The 19,604-nt window shown below is 45.1% G+C and overlaps 2 protein-coding genes across 2 annotated transcripts in view; one reads left to right on the forward strand and one right to left on the reverse strand.

Moving 5' to 3' along the window:
- Positions 1-675: 675 nt before the first annotated feature.
- Positions 676-17,222, forward strand: MED28 (mediator complex subunit 28). Its single transcript, XM_003826814.4, has 4 exons — positions 676-1,155; positions 6,192-6,258; positions 7,889-8,001; positions 9,906-17,222. The coding sequence occupies exons 1-4, from the start codon at positions 997-999 to the stop codon at positions 10,101-10,103; spliced, it is 537 nt and encodes a 178-aa protein (XP_003826862.1). The 5' UTR covers positions 676-996; the 3' UTR covers positions 10,104-17,222.
- FAM184B (family with sequence similarity 184 member B) overlaps positions 13,758-19,604 on the reverse strand; it is a 155,212-nt gene continuing 149,365 nt past the window's right edge. Inside the window, exon 18 of the mRNA XM_003826813.6 lies at positions 13,758-18,958. Coding sequence (XP_003826861.3) covers positions 18,865-18,958 — 94 coding nt within the window. The 3' untranslated portion in view covers positions 13,758-18,864. The remainder of the gene's footprint in view (positions 18,959-19,604) is intronic.

Here is a 19,604-nt window from a genome sequence, read left to right on the forward strand (position 1 = left end):
TGAAGCAGGAGAATGGCGTGAACCCGGGAGGCGGAGCTTGCAGTTAGCCAAGATAGCGCCACTGCACTCCAGCCTGGGCGACAAAGCGAGGCTCTGTCTCAAAAAAAAAAAAAAAAAAAAAAAAATTAGCAGCCTGGCGCCTTGGCTCATTCCTGTATTCCCAACACTTTGGGAGGCCGCGGCGGTAGAATCACTTGAGCTCAGTAAAACACCTGACTCAACTTAAAAAAAAAAAAAAAAAAAAAAAAAAAAGCCCGTCGCGACTGCACGCACCTGTGGTCCTAGCTACTTAGGTGGCTGAAGTAGGGGGATTGTTTGAGCCCGGGAGGTCGAGCCCTGATCATGACACTGCACTCCGGCCAGGGCGACAGAGCGAGACCCTGAGAAAAAAGAAAAGAAAGAAAAAAAAAGATTAGCATAGTGACTTTCTCTTTGATGTAACCATAAATATTTAAAGAGAACAGTGCTGGGCACATTGGGAACCTCAACAAAGTTGTTTCCGTTATCCATCTCCGACCAGAATTCAGGAAGAACTTTGCCTGTCTTGTTCCCGCTATAACCAATGACTCAACAAATGTTTGTGGAGTGAGTGGGTGACCCTCTCCTTTTACCAACGGTAAACAGCCCGCGGAAAGAAAAAGTGACTTAGCCAAAGTCTCTCCAGGCATTTGGGGCAGAGTCGGGACTAGCATAGTAGTATCCTGACTCTCGCGGGAGGGCTCGCTCCACTGTAGTTATTAATTCTCCTCTCCACACAACCAGGTCTAATCCGGCCAAAGTGTTCAATTCTTAAGCTAAGAAAAAAGGAAAATACATGTAAACTCTGTTTTGCCATAGACAAGAAAACAGAAGAATTAAAAATCCTCCTTCCGGGGTGCACCAGAATCCTCCCATCGCTCGGTCCTGTCACGTGACCACGCCTGCTACACCAGACACGTGAGCTTCTGAGCCGGCTTCCGCGCAGGCGCAGTGGATCTCTCTTGCGCCATTCCAAACATGGCGGCTCCGCTAGGGGGTATGTTTTCTGGGCAGCCACCCGGTCCCCCTCAGGCCCCGCCGGGCCTTCCGGGCCAAGCTTCGCTTCTTCAGGCAGCTCCAGGCGCTCCTAGACCTTCCAGCAGTACTTTGGTGGACGAGTTGGAGTCATCTTTCGAGGTAATATAAGACATGGGCGTCTTTGTCCCTAGCCTTCCCTTTTTTCTGAAACGTGAACTGCGCGTACGCGTATCTCCTCCAGGGATCCGAGCAACTAATTCACAAATGGGGAAACTGAGGCCTAAAGTAAGTCACTTGCTTTAGGCTTCCCTGTGGCCCGTATTCAATTCAGGTCTGCTGGCGGGGGCGCGTAAACTCGACGTTTGTGGAAACGTGGACCCGAAGTTTGCCTAAACCCCAAACTTGGAACCCTTCCAGATTCCCAGCCGGTCCTTAGTCTCATCCCTGAGCACCGTTTCTTGCATCCCTGCATGTTTAGTAAGAGGCTCAAGCCTTTTCGGAGCTGAGAGTTTCACTGCTGTATCCTGTATCCTTTCCGCTGGGCTTCACCTTTAAACGATCCTCAAGGGACTCTTAAGAGCGGAAATTGACTTAAGTTACCAGGCGCAGCTTGGTACTAAGGGCTGAGGAAAGAGGAATGCTGGAGGTTAGGGAGGGAGGGAGGCACAGGTGACCCAATCTCTCAGTTTTGCCCAAGGAGTTTACCTTGTAGCAGGAAAGGTGAACTGTATATTGAGGGAAGATAGAGAGGTGAAAATAAGTGCTCTGGTGATTTACAGTAGTCTTTAAAGTGGAAGATGAGCTATTCCTGTGTAGTAATAAAGTAATGTACGTTCAAATTGGAGTTAACTTTTCCACATTTTAAATCCGAATTTTGCCCGGCGCAGTGGCTCACGCCTGTAATCCCAGCACTTTGGGAGGCCGAGGCTGGCGGATCATGAGGTCAGGAGTTCGAGACCAACATGGTGAAACCCCGACTCTACTAAAAATACAAAAATTAGCCAGGCGTGGTGGCGTGCGCCTGTAATCCCAGGTACTCGAGAGGCTGAGGCAGGAGAATCGCTTGAACCTGGGATGCGGAGGTTGCAGTGAGCCGAGACCGCGCCATTGCACTCCAGCGTGGGTGACAAGAGCTCGACTCCGTCTCAAAAAAGTAAAATAAAATATAAATAAATAAAAATCCCAATTTCGTGACTTTTATATTGTATCTAATAGCACAGTGGTAAATGAATATAATTTGTAAGCGATTATTCAGACTGCATGGACAAAATGCTTTTACTACACGGATGTACAAAGATTTAGAAATAAATGATGTGAGATGGAGTCTCTCTCTCTCGCCCAGGCTGGAGTACAGTGGCGCTATTTCGGCTCACTGCAACCTCCGCCTCCCGGGTTCAAGCGATTTTCCTGCCTCAGGCTCCCGAGTTGCTGGGATTACAGGCACCTGCCACCATGCTATTTTTTTTATTTTTTAGTAGAGACGGGGCTTCACTATCTTGGCCAGGCTGGTCTCGAACTCCTGACCTCGTGATCCACCCGCCTCGGCCTCCCAAAGTGCTGGGATTACAGGCGTGAGCCACTGCGCCTAGCCAGAAATAAATGATTTAAAGGACAGACCGTTTAGGAGGAGGAGGAGGAGACACCTTTGAAGTGGTGCTAAGTGGTAAAGGAAGGGGCTGGTGAACTTTAGAGCAGCATCTAGCATTGTGCTTGAGGGGAGCTGGCTCTCAGTCATGGGCACTTGCTGAAAGACTGGCCCTGTACAAGTCTTAGCCAAAGTTGACTCCCAGCACCCTGCTGCTTAAAAACGTACAGTGGCTGCTTGTTGCCCTTGAGATAAGATCAAGATGTTTAGTGTGGTCTCCCAGGCTTTGCATGTTGCGTTCTCTCCTTCAGACTCACAGCACACAAGACTTTCCCACGTGTACCATTTGTTTTCTCTTTGGGCTTCCAGGCCCCTCCTCAGCTCACTGCATCATTTCCTCAGTGGACCCTTCCCTGACCTTCTTTTTAATACTTACCATTAAATTCGGCTCCATGAAGTCAGAGACTACCTGTTTTGTACCCCCACCCCTCACATTGTGTAACCTGTAGTGCTAATACAGTGGTAGTAGATAGCAAGTGCTAGATGAATATTTGTCAGACATTGAAGGAATCTGTAGTGTGGAGCCTGTAGTGTAGTTGGCTTGTGCACAGAACTCCTTGCCTGATTCACATATATGTCTATAGGTGCCCTTGAGAGAGAACTCCCTCTGGGACTTGATTATCCATACAGAGAAAACCAGTCCCTGCCTTCAGGAAGCTTGTGATAAACGGCAGGCAGTTGCCTTGTTGTAGGATCACTGCTCTGATAGAAGAAACCTGGGGTACTGTGGGAGCACATATAGGTGTGGACATCGAAGAAGGCTTCCCGGAGAGCAGGAAAGCCAAAGAAGCATTTTGACTTAGCCAGGTGAAGGGGAGTGGGAGTGGTGCGAGCTGGATCCTCTCTGCTGCTGGGTGATCACGATCTGTCTAGTCTTGTCTCAACGATTCAATTCAAAGGCCACATTTTCTTTGGAACTTTTCCTGTCTCCTTCCTTGTGTTCTGTGTGGACCTCAATTTTCACAGCCTCCAGTGGCACATAGCAGCACCTACTTACCTGCTTCTCATTCCTATTGGGGTGCCACTCCTTGAGGTCTCTGTCTGCTCATTCTAGCTGCTTAGCACATGCTCTTTGATGGAAGAAATTTATTGAGCTCATGCACTCTTGATTTTGGAGGGAACGTTGGAGACCATCTAGTTCCATTTCCTCCATTCATAGGTAGAGAAACTGAGGCTCAGTGAGGGCAAGTTACTTGCTGAAAGCCAGCCGTTGGGTTTGTGGAAATGAGGACGAGCACTTACTTTCCAGGCAAAGGCTCTGTTTTAGCCATGCTTTTAAAAAGCTATTCTCTTTCTAGGCAGATGTGGTGGCTCACGCCTGTAATCCCAGCACTTTGGGAGGCCAAGGTGGCTGGATCACTTGAGGTCAGGAGTTCGAGACCATCCTGGGCAACATGGTGAAATCCCATCTCTAACTAAAAATACAAAAATTAGTGGTCTGTGGTGGCATACGCCTTAATCCCAGCTACTTGGGAGGCTGAGGCAGGAGAATCGCTGAAACCCGGGAGGCAGAGGTTGCAGTGAGCCAAGATCGTGCCACTGACTCTAGCCTGGGCAGTAGAGCGAGACTCCATCTCAAAAAATATATATATGTTCTCTTTCTAGACTATCACACATTTTCTTCTTAATACAGATGTCCAACTGTCTATAAAGGCCTGTGTATCTTTTTTTTCTTTTCTTTTCTTTTTTTTTTTTTTTTTTTGAGACAGAGTCTCACTCTGTCACCCAGGCCAGAGTGCAATGGCACGATGTTGGGTCACTGTAACCTCCACTTCCTGGGCTCAAGTGGTCCTCTTGCCTCAGCCTTCCAAGTGGCTGGGACTACAGGTGCGCACCACTACGCCTGACTAATTTTTGTTTTTGTAGAGACAGGGTTTCACCACGTTGCCCATGCTGGTCTTGAACTCCTGGACTGAAGTGATCCACCCATCTTGGCTTCCAAAATTGTTGCTTACAGGCGTCAGCCACCATGTCGGACCCTAAATTTTTTTCTTGAGTGGGTGGAGGGCAGTAAAATTCTTGAGATGAGATTTCCTGCCACCCTGTCTGGTAGGCCTCCTGGCTCAGGGGAGCTGGCCCAACTTTTTTGGCCAGTTTGTGACTGGTTGGCCTATTGATGGGATGTTTTCCAGTAGCCATAGGTCTCACAAAGGAAGTACATCCTGCCCACATCCCAAACCCAAGAAGAGTCAACTTTCGTTTTTTTTGAGACAGATTCTCGCCCTGTCACCCAGGCTGGAGTGCAGTGGTGCAGTCTTGGCTCACTGCAACCTCTGCCTCCCAGGTTCAAGCAATTATCCTGCCTCAGCCTCCCGAGTAGCTGGGACTACAGGCACGTGCCACCATGCCCGGCTAATTTTTTGTATTTTTATTAGAGATGGGGCTTCACCGTGTTAGTTAGGATGGTCTTGATCTTCTGACTTCGTGATCTGCCTGCCTTGGTCTCCCAAAAGTGTTGGGATTACAGGCGTGAGCCACCGTGCCCGGCCAGGAGTCAACGTTCAAAGTAATCCTGAGAATGGGCAATCTGTTTTTCTGATTTACTTTCTCTGTAAATCAAGCGCGGGAGCTGCAGGCAGGCAGAATTTTTGCTTGTTAAAGGGCCCTCACATGTAGGTAATGTTCTAAATTTGAGCTCAGATCTGTCTGCCTCACACCAAGTGTAGTTTGCTGATTGCTGACAGAGCTCCACTTTCCTGTGTTTGAGGCTTCCTTTCTAACTCCTCTTCCAACTGCCATGCTGTTCTCTTTCTGTGCCTCCCCAATCTCCCTGCCCACTTCCTGCAGTGGGCCTGCTTTGGTACATTTCCTTAGAGTTGCTTGTGCACAGAGCTCCTTGGCTGATTCACATTTGCATCTGTATAGGTGCCCTTTAGAGATAACTCTCTCTGGGACTTGATTATCCATGTGACACCAACCTTGTCCTCTTAGGCCATCCAGTCAGTAATATGTGTTATTAAACACTTCCCTTGTGCCAAGGCAGTGTTCCAGGCACTAGGAGGACAGTGGTGAATAAGACAGACAAAATTCTCATCTACTAGTAGGGGGCAGATAATAATGGATGAAAATAATGGATATGATGTCAGTCAATTATGTGAAAAACAATAAAACTGTGCTTGGGTGTGGAGCATGAGCAGGAGGGGCACAGTTTAGAAAGGGTAGACCGGCTGCTCTCTCTGAGGGGGAGAAGATTGTCCTGAGTCCTGAATGGGTGGTGATGTGAGTTGTGTAAGCACCAGCAAGAGGCCACAGTGGGGCTGGAAGAGTGTCTGGGCCTGGTGTGGAATAAGATACGGGGAAGGGGCATGTGGTAGGACAGAGACCAGATGTGGTGCCGGCTAGTTTGCCTGGCGCTTCCTCCATGGGCCTAATTAATTGGTAAACTCAGTTTACCAGTTGTTTCCATTGGCATGGTGTCTTGCCATCTCATATGCAAACACAGATGCTGCCACCTCATCAGATGACTTCAGGAGAAGTTATTTCTTCTTCTGGAGTAAGATTTTTGATGTATAAATGACATTTTTTTCTTTCCTATGTTTTGATTACACAGGCTTGCTTTGCGTCTCTGGTGAGTCAGGACTATGTCAATGGCACCGATCAGGAAGAAATTCGAACCGGTAAGCATTCCCTCTGTGTACACAATGTTCTGGGCTTCAGCAGTATTTCCTAGTTGCTAATTTTATACTTCATGTGTTTCAGTCCTGCTTTTATCCTAAGAGAACATTTCAGGGACTAAAATGTGTGCACATAATCTCTATGAGCTGCTGATTTTTGGTTCAGTTTATTAATTGACATATCACCCATAACGAATCATTTATAATGAACTTTTCGTATTAGTACTAGGTAAAGAAGAAGACCAATAGTGTGTACTGCTTTTTAAAAAATTTTTATTATTTTTGGAATAGGTCTTACAGAGAAAAGTCTCTTGTGCTTCTTTTTATTCCCCAAGTTCTCTCCCTAAAGGTAACCAGAGCTTCTGATTTCTTCATACCATATTTTACATGTTTTTTTTTTTCTTTTTTTTTTTTTTAGACGGAGTTTCACTCTTGTCGCCCAGGCTGGAGTGCTCACTGCAACCACTACCTCACGGGTTCAGGCAGTTCTCTTGTCTCAGCCTCCCGCGTAAATGGAACTACAGGCATGCACTACCATACTCAGCTAATCTTGTATTTTTAGTAGAGACGGGGTTTCGCCATGTTGGCCATGCTGGTGTCGAACTCCTGATCTCTGGTGATCCATCCGTCTCAGCCTCCCAAAGTGTCGGGATTACAGGCGTGAGCCACCATGCCCGGCCTTATATGTGCCATTTTAACTGTAAATTATGATGCTAATTGCTGGATCTCTGCATTGTTTCTTTTTTTTTTTTTTTTGGGAGACAGAGTTCTTGCTCTCTCACCCTTTTAAGAAAGGAGTGCAGTGGCACGATCTCTGCTCACTGCAACCTCTGCCTCCTGGGCTGAAGCAATCCTCCCATTTCAGCCCCCCAGTAGCTGGGACCACAGTGTGAGCCACCACATTTGGCTAATTTTTGTTTTTTTATTTTTTTGTGGAGATGGGATCTTGCTGTATTGCCCAGGCTGGTCTTGAACTCCTAGGCTCAAGCAATCTTACTGCCTCAGCCACCCAAAGTGCTGGGATTACAGGCGTGAGCCACCACGCTTGGCCTCTGCCTTGTGTTTTTTTTTTTTTTGAGACGGAGACTCACTCTGTCACCAGTTTGGAGTGCAGTGGCGCGATCTCGGCTCACTGCAACCTCTCACTCCCTGGTTCAAGCGATCCTTCTGCCTCAGCCTCTTGAGTAGCTGGATTATAGGCATGTGCCACCATGCCCAGCTAATTTTTGTATTTTTAGTAGAGATGGGGTTTTACCATGTTGGCCAGGGTGCTCTCAATCTCCTGACCTCATGATCCGCCCACCTCGGCCTCCCAGAGTGCTGAGATTACAGGCTTGAGCCACCATGCCCAGCTGCATTGTCTTTTTAAAGAAGATCTCATGGCTTTTATGCTATATTAATATCGCTCCCTTTTTTTTTTTTTAACCTGAGAAAAGCATAACTTACCTGCTGTTTAATGTTGGTTAACACATGAGAAGTTGGGGGTTATGATTACTGCTTGTGGCCAAGATTAAAATCTCTGAGTTGTCTATGAGAGGGCTTTGTTTTTACATTCTGATTATTCATTTATGAGGGAGATAAATGAATCTGTTGTTTTTCTTATTTTAATAATTTTGTTCCTTTTTTTTTTAAGGTGTTGATCAGTGTATCCAGAAGTTTCTGGATATTGCAAGACAGACAGAATGTTTTTTCTTACAAAAAAGATTGCAGTTATCTGTCCAGAAACCAGAGCAAGTTATCAAAGAGGTATGAACTCAGTTTTCTCCTCAGCTCTATAGGAAGAACTAAGTGGTGCCAGGATTCCTTTTATGCTTTAAATGAGATGTAACCGTTTCCTGCGAGTTTCATTCAGGCTTTATAGGTCAGTGTGAAATGTGGCTAGTCATCCATGTTTGGGACAACCTGAACAAGAAGTAAAGCCAAGGAGTGGGGTCCGAAAGCGGAGTGTCAGACGGAACAGCTCTGTTGTGACTTGTGTCATACATTGGCCTTCAGGAAAGATTTTTCTTAAAAGATTCTGCCATGTGAAAAAAGGATAAAAAGCCACTAACATATAGGCTTGTTTTGGACAAAAACTGAGATCTGTGTCCCCACTTGCCTTACCCAGTGCCTTGCACACAGGAATCCAAGGAATCAAAAAGTAGTGTTCGACCCAGGCTCCTGGAAACTCAGGATTTCGTTGATCTCAGTTGTTCTAAGCTAGGGCATTTGGAAGTGTGTTGGGGTTGCCACGATGACTTGGGAAGCTTTAATGGCATTGAATGGGTTGGGCCAGGACCTGCCCCATGTGATGTGGAAGAGTGAAGAATCATCCTGCCCAAAAAGCCGGCAATGCCCTCAGTGAGAAACACTGAATTGAGATTATTGGTTGGGGGCAATTTTTGAAGTAACTAGTCCCAATTAATCAAAAAGTCTCTTTTCATTCATGATACCAGCTGTTGGGGATAGCTGTTCTTACAGTTTATCATGTCAGATCATTTCCTGATGTGAATACTTGAATAACAGTGCAGGTATGTCCAAGACTGGATCGTTAGTAAAGGATGTAATGCTGTTCTTAAAAAGCTCTTGAAAATGTAATTTTAACAGTTCATAATCTGAAGTGATAGATCAGTGGTGTGGATTTTTTTGTAAACAGTTGTTAACAAATGTTTCAGATTTTCAGTGTTTTAGGTTCTCAGCAGTAGCCTTTGGAGAGAGGTACTGGATGGCTGGGGACCAGGATGGGATAGAGTCTGTGTATTAGTCTGTTTTCACCCTGCTGATAAAGACATATCTGAGACTGGGCAGTTCACAAAAGAAAAAGGTTTGATGGACTTACAGTTCCATGTGGCTGGGGAGGCCTCACAATCATGGCAGAAGGTGAAAGACACATCTCACATGGTGGCAGACAAGAGAAGAGAGCTTGTGCAAGGAAACTCCCATTTTTAAAACCATCAGATCTCGTGAGATTTATTCACTACCAGGAGAACAGCATGGGAAAGACTTGCCCCCATGATTCAATTACCTCTCACCAGGTTCCTCCCTCGACACATGGGAATTGTAGGAGTTACAATTCAAGATGAGATTGGGTGGGGACACGGCCAAACCATATCAATCTGATTTCTTTTTGGCTGCCCTTTTGAATTTTGTAACTTGCATATTAGTTTCTATAAGAAAAATAAACATAGGCCAGGTGTGGTGGCTCACGCCTGTAATCCCAGCACTTTGGGAGGCTGAAGCAGGTGGATAACTTGAGGTCAGGAGTTCGAGATTAGCCTAGCCAACATGGCAAAACCGCATCTCTACTAAAAATATAAAAATTAGCTGGGTGTGGTGGCGTGTGCCTGTGATCCCAGCTACTCAGGAAGTTGAGGCAGGAGAATCACTTGAACCCGGGAGGTGGAGGCTGCAGTGAGCCGAGACCGCACCACTGCACTCTAGCTTGAGTGACAGCAAGACTTCGTCTCAAAAAAAAAAAAAAAAAAAACCCATAAAAACTTATGTTAGAATCTGTCATCTGGGTTAATCAAATAGTGGAGCCAAGCAGAGTAATGGGCTTAATATGGTTTAATGGATTCTCTTTGTTTTGAATTGTTAGCCTCTTAACTAACCAGAACCGTATGTGTTTTTCCTGCATTTGCTCTGACTTAGTCCATCACTTTCATCTGCAGGATGTGTCAGAACTAAGGAATGAATTACAGCGGAAAGATGCACTAGTCCAGAAGCACTTGACAAAGCTGAGGCATTGGCAGCAGGTGCTGGAGGACATCAACGTGCAGCACAAAAAGCCCGCTGACATCCCTCAGGGCTCCTTGGCCTACCTGGAGCAGGCATCTGCCAACATCCCTGCACCTCTGAAGCCAACGTGAGCAAAGGGCAGAGGCAGTTGGCCTATGAGTGGGCTGGTGCGTGAGGTTGGCCACACATCCCTTCCTGTGGACTTGACATTTTGGAAGAACTCTTTGCCAGATAATGAGTTCATTTTAGTTTTATGCTCCCATTGAAAAATTTTCCACTATTTTTATAAGCTGTTAATTTCTTGAGTACTTTATAACATGTCTGTAGCTTGGATAAACCAAGTAAGTATTTTTTTTTTTTTGTCTTTAGCAAAGTTTAGACTGTGAATATGATGACACAGATTCTTTTTTATGGTGGCTTTGCTTGTTTTTAAATTTTTGCATGACTTTTCATCTTTTTATGTGTGTTTCCTGTAGTTTGATCCGAAGGAAAAGAGTATAATAGCCTGAGAATCAGGAGATGGGAGTTTTAGTTGTAGGCCTTATGATAATTACCCCGCGGTGGTGTGTAGAAAAGTATGTAAATTTGCTCTGTTTTAAGACTTTGAACTACCTCAAGAAGAGGAATCTAATAGAATATTTGTAATGTTTCCAGAGCTCTCAGAATGAGGATTTTTTTGTAAATAGGTCGGAAGACGATGGAACTGTCCTGGGTTAGTATAGTAATCTTACAGTAGGATCCTTAGGTTGATGCTGACCTCTGTTTGGGGTATGTTTATATTTTATGTGGTGTTTGTTTACTTTTCTTTTTGACAGAGAAGGATATAGTGGGAGCAGTGATACGCTAACATTCATTACATTCTGCAGTAATGAATCTGTTTAATGGGGCAGACACTGTTTTCAGTAGCATGACAGTGGGGGCATAGGTGAGCTGTGAGGGGCTAAATCTTGCTCTGATTGTCTCTTTCTGTTTTGAGGTTTGTTCGCGTGTATCATTTTTGTTCTACATTTTGGGAGGGGAAACATTTTCCGTTAAGGAAGGTTGTTGCCAGTGGATTTGACTCCAAGGGACTAGAGTGTCGTGGTGGGGGTGGGGAGGGGCTGCAGGGTGATCATTGGCTACTGAGCCTCCACAAAGAGCATGTGGTGCCCTGCCTTTGGGAGGATATTTTGCTCTCGTTAGTTTTGTGGGCAGCCTCAGATTCCCTGTTGAGTTGCTGTTAAGAAATGGAGATTTCTGGCTCTCATTGGGTAAGGTTTTCTGAGTTTTATATCTTATTAGATCACATCCCTTTACCCGGAACAAATGCTTCACTGTCTTCTGACTGGCAGTACTCCTGTGGCTCTGTGCCTTGACTCATTTTGTTGTCTTCAGCCTTGAAGGCCCCTTCCCACATGGACTGACATCCACTCATGTGCCTGATCCCTGAAGCCTCCCAGCACCCATTCAGTTGCATCCCCAGGGCACAGGACTTTGATCTCTTCTGTTGCCCTCGCTAGGTTCTCCCTGGTGGGTTAGTGCTTTGTGTCTGTTTCTCTGCCCCTCACTAATTGTACACCCATGAGAATTAGACATTATTCTCCTTAAATATATAAGGACCATATAGTCTGTATCTTTTTGGTGTGTGTATATGGTATCTGGCACATGGATCTCTGATTACCAGCCTGACATCAACAAATCCCCTCAGTTACGACGTATAGGTTAAACAAAGCTTTTAAAAGCTCATGTGGTATGACCTCAAGGTTGCTAACCTGGTCACTCATGGTAATTAGAAACTCTGATTGGCAGCGTTGTATTTCTTGATTAAAAACCTAAATAAACTGATTAGGTTTTAGGCGTTCTTTCAAAGAGGATCTTGAGAAGATTGAGAACTATCCTATTTGGTGCTTAGTGAAAAGATTTTGAATTACTGTACATACCAGTTGTTGCCATTTCTTTATTAAATTCAGAAGTTTTTTTGCCAAATAACAATTTTTCAATCTTCTCTGTTTGTAGACATCTTACTGGGTGATGAATAATCCTCTAAGAAACCCTCTGAGCTGCTAACTCTTTCAGGGAGAAAATCACAAGCCATCCTCTCAAGTTCCCCTAGAAACCTGTGGAATGCCCTCTGCCGAGCACTGCTCTGGTACCGGGGAGTGGAGTATTATGTCTTGGAAGAGACTCCTGCTGTGATTGTCCAGGGGTAGGTTCTGGTCTGGCTTGGTGCTTGACCTTAGGTCTGCCCATAGGCTTCAGGCTTTCGACTTTGAAACAAACATCTGTGCCACACACATTCTGTAAATGATCCCATTCAGTCTTCTAGAAGCCTTATAACAGAATCAATATTGTTTTTCCCATTTTCACAGATGGATAATAAATCTGTAAAATAGGGATAAGACTAGGACCTATTCCCCAGGATTACTTTTGCAGATTAAAGGAGATGTTGAGGCCAGGTGCAGTGGCTCACGCCTGTAATCCCAGCACTTTGGGAGGCTGAGGCAGGAGAATCGCTTGAACCTGGGAGGCAGAGGTTGTGGTGAGCCAAGATCGTGCCATTGCACTCCATCCTGGGCTATAAGAGTGAAACTCCGTCTCAAAAAAGAAAAAGGAGATGTTGAATGGGAAGTCAGCAAGGGTGCTAGTAGCAAGTATTCTTCAGGTGTTAGTGATTTCTGTTGTTCGGGAAGAGGAGGGTTATGGAGGAAGAGTATGGGATTTAGGTGGGTTAAGTGATTTGCCCAAAGTCAAGAGGTTAGTCTTTAACCTTTGGCAGAAGCAGGATTTGAAGTGAGGTTTCACACCCCTCTTCCCTGGTCAGTGTGTTGATAACAGCCCACCCACCTGTGGTTCCAGGGTGTTCTTAAGAAGCCAAGATTGTCTTGGGTGTGGTAGCTCTTTGAAAGGTAGAAAGTTCCACCAAGAAGGCCTTTTTTCTTGAATACTGCTTAGCTTCCTTGTCAGGCTCCAAGATGCAGATTGCCTGTGGGCTGTCTCTCTCCACAGATAAACCTACTCACATCTTCAGGACAGCCTTTTTTTTTTTTTTGAGACAGGAGTCTTGCTCTGTTGCCCAGGCTGTAGTGCAGTGGCACAACGGGGTCCCACAGGCAAGTGCTGGGGAAAGGCCCACCCAGCCATCAGGTAGCCTGTGTGTTCTACAAACAGCAGCTGGCAGCACTGTCTCCTGCCGGACATTCCTGCCACCCGACATCAAAGCTGGTGGGTGACCTTTTCAGCCATTTGACATTCCTCCCAGAAGAACCTCTGCCTCCCAGAGGTTTAAGCAGTTCTCCTGCCTCAGCCTCCCAAGTAGCTGGGCTATTTTTTTTTTTTTTTTTTTGAGATGGAGTCTTGCTCTGTCGCCCGGTTAGAGTGCAGTGGTGCGATCTCGGCTCACTGCAACCTCTGCCTCCCGGGTTCAAGTAATTTTCCTACGTCAGCCTCCCGAGTAGCTGTCAGGTGCACACCACTACACCCAGATAATTTTGTATTTTTAGTAGAGACGAGGTTTCACCATGTTGGTCAGGATGGTCTCAATCTGACCTCGTGATCCGCCTGCCTCTGCCTCCCAAAGGGCTGGGATTACAGGCATGAGCCACCGCGCCCAGCCTTACTTTTTGTATTTTTAATGGAGATGGGGTTTTGCCATGTTGGCCAGGCTGGTCTTGAACTCCTGACCTCAAGTGATCTGTCCGCCTCAGCCTCCCAAAGTACTGGGATTACAGGCATGAGCCACCGTGCCCAGCCCATCTTCATCTTCTTTACTTGAACTTAATTCTTTTTCATGCATCTTCCCTTCTTTCCTCTTTTCTCCTCCACCCAAATGTCTTAACTGTTAACATTCCCAGGTGTTTGGTCCTGGGCCTCTGGAGGTTGTGAAGGAGCACTGCTCAGTCCTCCCTTCAAGAAAGCAGCTTCAGGGAGTTCAATTACAAAAGCTCCTGGCATTGGGGACCTGCCGCCATGTTCCTGCCCAGGGCATGCTGGTCCTGGCTGTCACCAAGCACAGTGGAGGTCAGGTGCTAGGCCATTTCTGCCCGACACAGGCCTCCTCTAATGAGCAGTCTGAGGCCAGGCACAGGAAGCTGAGGCAGGAGAATCGCTTGAACCCAGGAGGTGGACGTTGCAGTGAGCCGAGATCGAGCCACTGTACTCCAGCTTGGGTGACAGAGTAAGACTTCGTCTCAAAAAAAAATAAAAATAAAAAAATACTGAGCAGTCTGCTTGGGCGCATCCATCAGCCTGGCCATGACATCTTTGGAGCTGTCCTGCCCTCTTTTGCCCCAGTGTTCTTTGGCCCACCTGTCAGACCTACATCATAGGCTCTTCCTGTCTTCTGTTTCCTCTCCCCTTTCTCTAACATAGGTGTTTCTCCTGAGAAAGAAAAAAACCACCTGCCCCTGACATTCAGAAGCTGACAACACTGTTCGGTCATGCCATTCTCCCGTTGGACATAAACAGTCTCTGAATGCCAACCCCAAAGTTGCTCTCAGGCCATGATAAAATAAACCACTTAATAATTTTGTCTAAGCACATACAAAGAAAATTCAAGGTCAGTTTACCACTCACAAAATACCAAACATCCTTCTGGTTAAAACGAGTGACAGCTGCCATATGTGTGTGTGTGTGTGTATGTGTGTGTATATATGTGTATATATATGTATATGCGTATGTATGTGTATATATGTGTGTATATATATGTATGTGTGTGTATATATATATGCAATTATACCTTTATCCCTACTCTAGTCCACCTTCCTATAAATAAGATGTATTGAGATGCTCAATCCTACAGTTGCCCCCATTCTGACAGCATCCAATCGAGTGAATCCTCACTTCCTTGAAATCACCCAACCAGGGCAAAATCCTAAAAGAGGTTCTTTGTGACACCCTCTGTCTGAGAAGTCCTATGGTTCTCTGTGATGAATAGACCCAACTTGTTCAAATACAGGCATTTCTGGTGGGCTTTGGCTGAAGGCATTCACACCCCCCAGTGAATATCTTGCACTTCTAATTGTGTCTCGGGGCGTGCCTGGTGGAGGACCTGACTGAGACAATTGTGACTGGATGTGGTCTGAGAGCAGGCAGTAGGATGAGGCTTGGGGACTGGCTCACTCACTGCCCAACTGGTAGCAAAACCCATCTGGAGCAGCGTGTGAGGTATGGACACTCACTCACACGAGGGGGTGGCCCAGTTGCTGAGGATTCCACCAGTGGTACCCTGGGAAAATATCCCTGTGGAGGGGAATGGGAGGAGTCAAACTGTGGAAGATAAGAGGAGTACTGCACACAAGGACAGTAGAGTGTCAGTTCCCTGCAGAGGGATAGTGAGGAACTGATGAGGTGACTGTGAGTGCCCGGGGCCTCTGTCGTTATCTTGGAGGATCACTTTGAGGTCAGGAGTTCATGACCAGCCTGGCCAACTTGGCGAAACCCTGTCTCTACTAAAAATACATTAATTAGCGTGGTGGCGGGTGCCTGTAGTCCCAGCTACTCGGGAGGCTGAGGCAGGAGAATCGCTTGAACCCAGGAGGCCGAGGTTGCAGTGAGCTGAGATGGCGCCACTGCACCCCAGCTTGGGTGACAGAGCAAAACTACGTCTCAAAAATAAACACACAGTACTGCATCCTGGGGGTGGAGGTGAGGTGACGGTAAAGATCAGTGCTACCCTTGGAAATCTGACAGATACAGTAAGATGGTCCCTATCATAGTTCCATTTAATTTGCCAGCCTCATCTGCAGAATCCAGATGGATCCTGGAGAAAAATTAACCAAGTAGCCTCAATCACAAATGTTGGGTTGGATATTATATCAGTGTTAGAGCAGTTAAGGGCTCAGGTATGTGGTGTGCAGCCATTGACTGGGTGAATCCATTTTTACCTACCCCAATTACAAAACAGTTTGCTTTCATGTGGAACAGATAGTATTCCTTTCAGTTTTGCTGCAGGAACATGTTAACTCTTCCACCCCTGTCATAATACAGCCTGAAGAGATTTACCATCAAATACTGTTTTTTTCTCTCTCCTAACTTAATCCCGAATTGGATAATTTCTCTTCATCTCCACTGTCACCTGTACGCCATCACTGTCATCTCTAGACCGCTCTGCTGTTGAGAGATTGATGGAATCATTATGCAAACTAAAATAGAATGTTTTATCTATCAAATTGTATTTCTTTGTCAATAGTGTTAGGGCACAGCAGGTTCATTTACTGCTGGTAAGGGTGTAAATTGTTAGAAACTTTCTGAATGGCAGTTTGGTAATAACAAACAAAAAGCTTGTGTCCTTAAATGCCTTACTTCAATACCCGAGGCATATGGCCTCAAGAAAAAATTATGGAAGCATGCAAAGATTTTGTTAACAAAGATATAATCATTGCAGGGTAGAATTTAGAAATTTAAGACTGAAAGATCTTTTCAGTCACCTGCAGCAAGAAAGGAGTCAAAACCGATGTACGATCTCAACTAGTAAAATTTTGTCCTTGCCCAGGGATCATGCTGAGTTTAAGGACAGAAATGCAAAGTGCAGCCTGGGAAAGTGTTTCAACACACAAAAATAGAACCACCTGTATGTAGTCTTTCTGAAAGCACAAAATAAAGAGCAGTCCTACAGTGTTCACTGCTATGTCCTGAATGTTGATGTCCCTTCCAAAATTCATATGTTGGAACCTAATGTCAATGTAATAGTATTAAGAGGTGGGGCTTTTGGGAAGCAATGGAGTCATGAGGGCTTCACCCTCATGAGTAGGGTAAGTACCCTTACAAAAGAGGCTCAGGGAGGCGCTCTTGCCTCTTCCACCATGTAAGGACACGTAGCAGGCACCCATCTCTGAAGAATGGGCCCTCCCCAGACTCCAGATCTGCTGGTGCCTTGATCTTGGACTTAGCCTCTAGGACTGTGAGTGACATATTTCTATTGTTTATAAATTATCCAGTATAAGTAAGATATTTTGTTAGAGCAGCCTGAACGAACTAAGACACTCTAAGCGGGAAACTCACAAAAAATATTTGGTAATGAAAAACAATATGCTGTGTTAACGTATGGTGACAAGTGTTTGCATTTAAAAATGTATTGGAGCCTCGTTTTGATTAGGCAGTAAATTTACCTTAATACGTAAGTTTGACAGTTATAATATGTAATCAGCTTTTTTTTTTTTTGAAGATGGTGTGATTGAGGTTAATGTGAACTGAACTTTCTATTTCTAAGCTGTCTTCATCTAATGTTACCTTTCTGTGGAAAATCAATACAAGTCAACCATTTTTATTGCCCAGTTGTTCAAAGTTTTATTCAAAGAGCAAAGATTTGACAATGCATAGAATTAACATTGGTTTGTGGGCCACCTTCTGGGCCAGCACCAAAGACTGAAAAAATATTTTGCCCCCTAAAAGTTGTATTGAGTCTTGTCAAATCACATTGCTCTGTCAGAAGGTAAGACAAATCAGTGTGGACTGAGAGCAAGGTCAGCACCATGAACAGCCATTCCGGTTCCTTTAATCCACTGGGAATTCATGCAGTGAAGAAGCAACACACCATGAGGCAAATGGCTCAAACCCAAAGACCAGAGGTTCAGGAGATTTTTTTTTTTTTTTTTTTTTAATCTGTAGAGATGGGATCTCAGTATCTTGCCCAGGCTGGTCTCGAACTCTTGGGCTCATGCTGTCCTACCTCAGACTTCCTAGTAGCTGGGTTTTCTTTGGGCTAATTATTTTTTTGTAGAGATGGAGGTCTCGCTGTGTTGCCCAGGCTGGTCTCAAATTCCTGGCCTCAAGCTCTCCTCCCATCTCAGCCTCCCAAAGTGTTGGGATTACAGGCATGAGCCATGTGCCCAGTCTAGAAGATCTTTGACTTCAAAGAACAGATAATCTAGAGACCTTCACAAATGATCATGTTGGCACTATGGTCATTACACTGAGACCTATATAGGATTGGTTATTTACAGAAAAACCTTGTGGTACTTAATTCCAATTCATGTTAATTTATGTTATCTTGCTTAATCCTTGTAAAGCCTTTTTAGAGGTGGGTGTTATCCCATCTATAATCTGCTGCTTGTCTTAGACCAAGGAAGTGAAAGTATTCAGTCTAAGCATGCTGCCATCCATTTCTGGTAGGTTTGGTTTGTTTTTAGGTGGCTTTCCTGTTTAACTGTTATTTGTCTTCCTATTGAGGTTAGATGTGCATTTTGGAATTGGATCATTTTACATAGAAACAGCTTTCCAGTGGAGTTGACTAGCATCCTAAGGACAAGTACAACCACTTTTAAAGTAGATCATGGAAATCACAAAGTCTGATATTCCACAAAATGGAGTATGATGTTATGGACACTAGAAATACAAGGTATGGGTCATTAGTAACGCTAATAACATTTTCCTATAGATGACTTTTAATAACACTGGTTTAATGTCAAGATATTTGTAATGAACTGTCACCATGGAACAATTTTTTTCTTTTTTTTTTTTTTTTTTTGGAGACAGGGTCTCCCTCTGTCACCCAGGCTGGTTGGAATGCAGGAGTTCGAACTTGGCTCACTGCAACCTCTGCCTCCCAGGTTCAAGTGATCCTCCCGCCTCAGTCCCCCAAGTACCTGGGACCACAGGCACACGCCACCATGCCTGGCTAATTTTTGTATATTTTGTAGAGATGGGGTTTCACCATATTGGCCAGGCTGGTCTCAAATTCCTGGACTCAAGCAATCCATCTGCCTCAGCCTCCCAAAGTGATGGGATTACAGGCGTGAGCTGCTGTGCCTGGCAGAACAGTATGAAGTGTTAACGCCAAAATTTGTTTTAGCTATCATATATTAATCATATTATAAGCATATTATTTGGTTGGTTGGTGTTAGTTCATTCCTTCAATCAGATGATTTAAAATAAATGTTTTTCAAGTATCCTCTGTGATGTATCCCAAAGGTTAGCTTAGAAAGAAAAGTACTTGGTGAACCATTCCTGGTGCGGAGATCCCTGTTTCTGCTGGGCTTCTTTGGCTTGGGCCGTTTCACCATCTAGGGTCCTAAAAACAAAAAAAGGTTTTTTATATGGTTTTGAAAACTATGCAAGAAGCAGCTTAATACCCACCATCTTTTCAGGGAAAGATAACTGCTTGTTTACTCTTCAAAAACACCCAAATGGGACTGGCCAACATTAGTAGTGGGAAACAAATTGTAAAGGATGGGGCTGGGGAGGGAGTACCTAATCCTCATTTTGAAAACAGAAGGTTCACCATTGTTTGGTTCTCCATTGTTCCTTTGAGACTTAGTGGTTGTAGCTCTGATAATGCAGGATTAACCAAACCTACAGATCAAGAGACTTTGTTTTTATTTTTTGTGACAGAGTCTCCCTCTGTCACCCAGGCTGGAGTGCAGTGGCATGATCTCGGCTCACTGCAACCTCCAGCCTCCTGCGTTCAAGCGATCATTGTGCCTCAGCCTCCTGGGGAGCTGGAATTACAGGCGCATACCACCACACCCAGCTAATTTTTGTATTTTTTGTAGAGATGGGTTTCACCATGTTGCCCAGGCTGGTCTCGAACTCCTGACCTTAGGTGATCCACCCACCTCCCAAAGTGCTGGGATCACAGGCGTGACCCACCAAGCCCGGCCCGATTAAGAGACTTTAGAATTCCAAGGTGATACAGTAAATCTTGAGGAATAATGTTA

This window comes from Pan paniscus, chromosome 3, assembly GCF_029289425.2.
Source record: "Pan paniscus chromosome 3, NHGRI_mPanPan1-v2.0_pri, whole genome shotgun sequence".
NCBI lineage: Eukaryota > Metazoa > Chordata > Mammalia > Primates > Hominidae > Pan > Pan paniscus.

What these genes read in the sequence shown, in the direction of transcription:
- MED28 (XM_003826814.4), top strand. Translation starts at nt 997, where the DNA reads ATGGCGGCTCCGCTAGGGGGTATGTTTTCTGGGCAGCCACCCGGTCCC. An exon ending in AGTTGGAGTCATCTTTCGAG is followed by an intron (nt 1,156 to 6,191) that starts GTAATATAAGAC and finishes TTGATTACACAG; the next exon opens with GCTTGCTTTGCGTCTCTGGT. An exon ending in CAGAGCAAGTTATCAAAGAG is followed by an intron (nt 8,002 to 9,905) that starts GTATGAACTCAG and finishes TTTCATCTGCAG; the next exon opens with GATGTGTCAGAACTAAGGAA.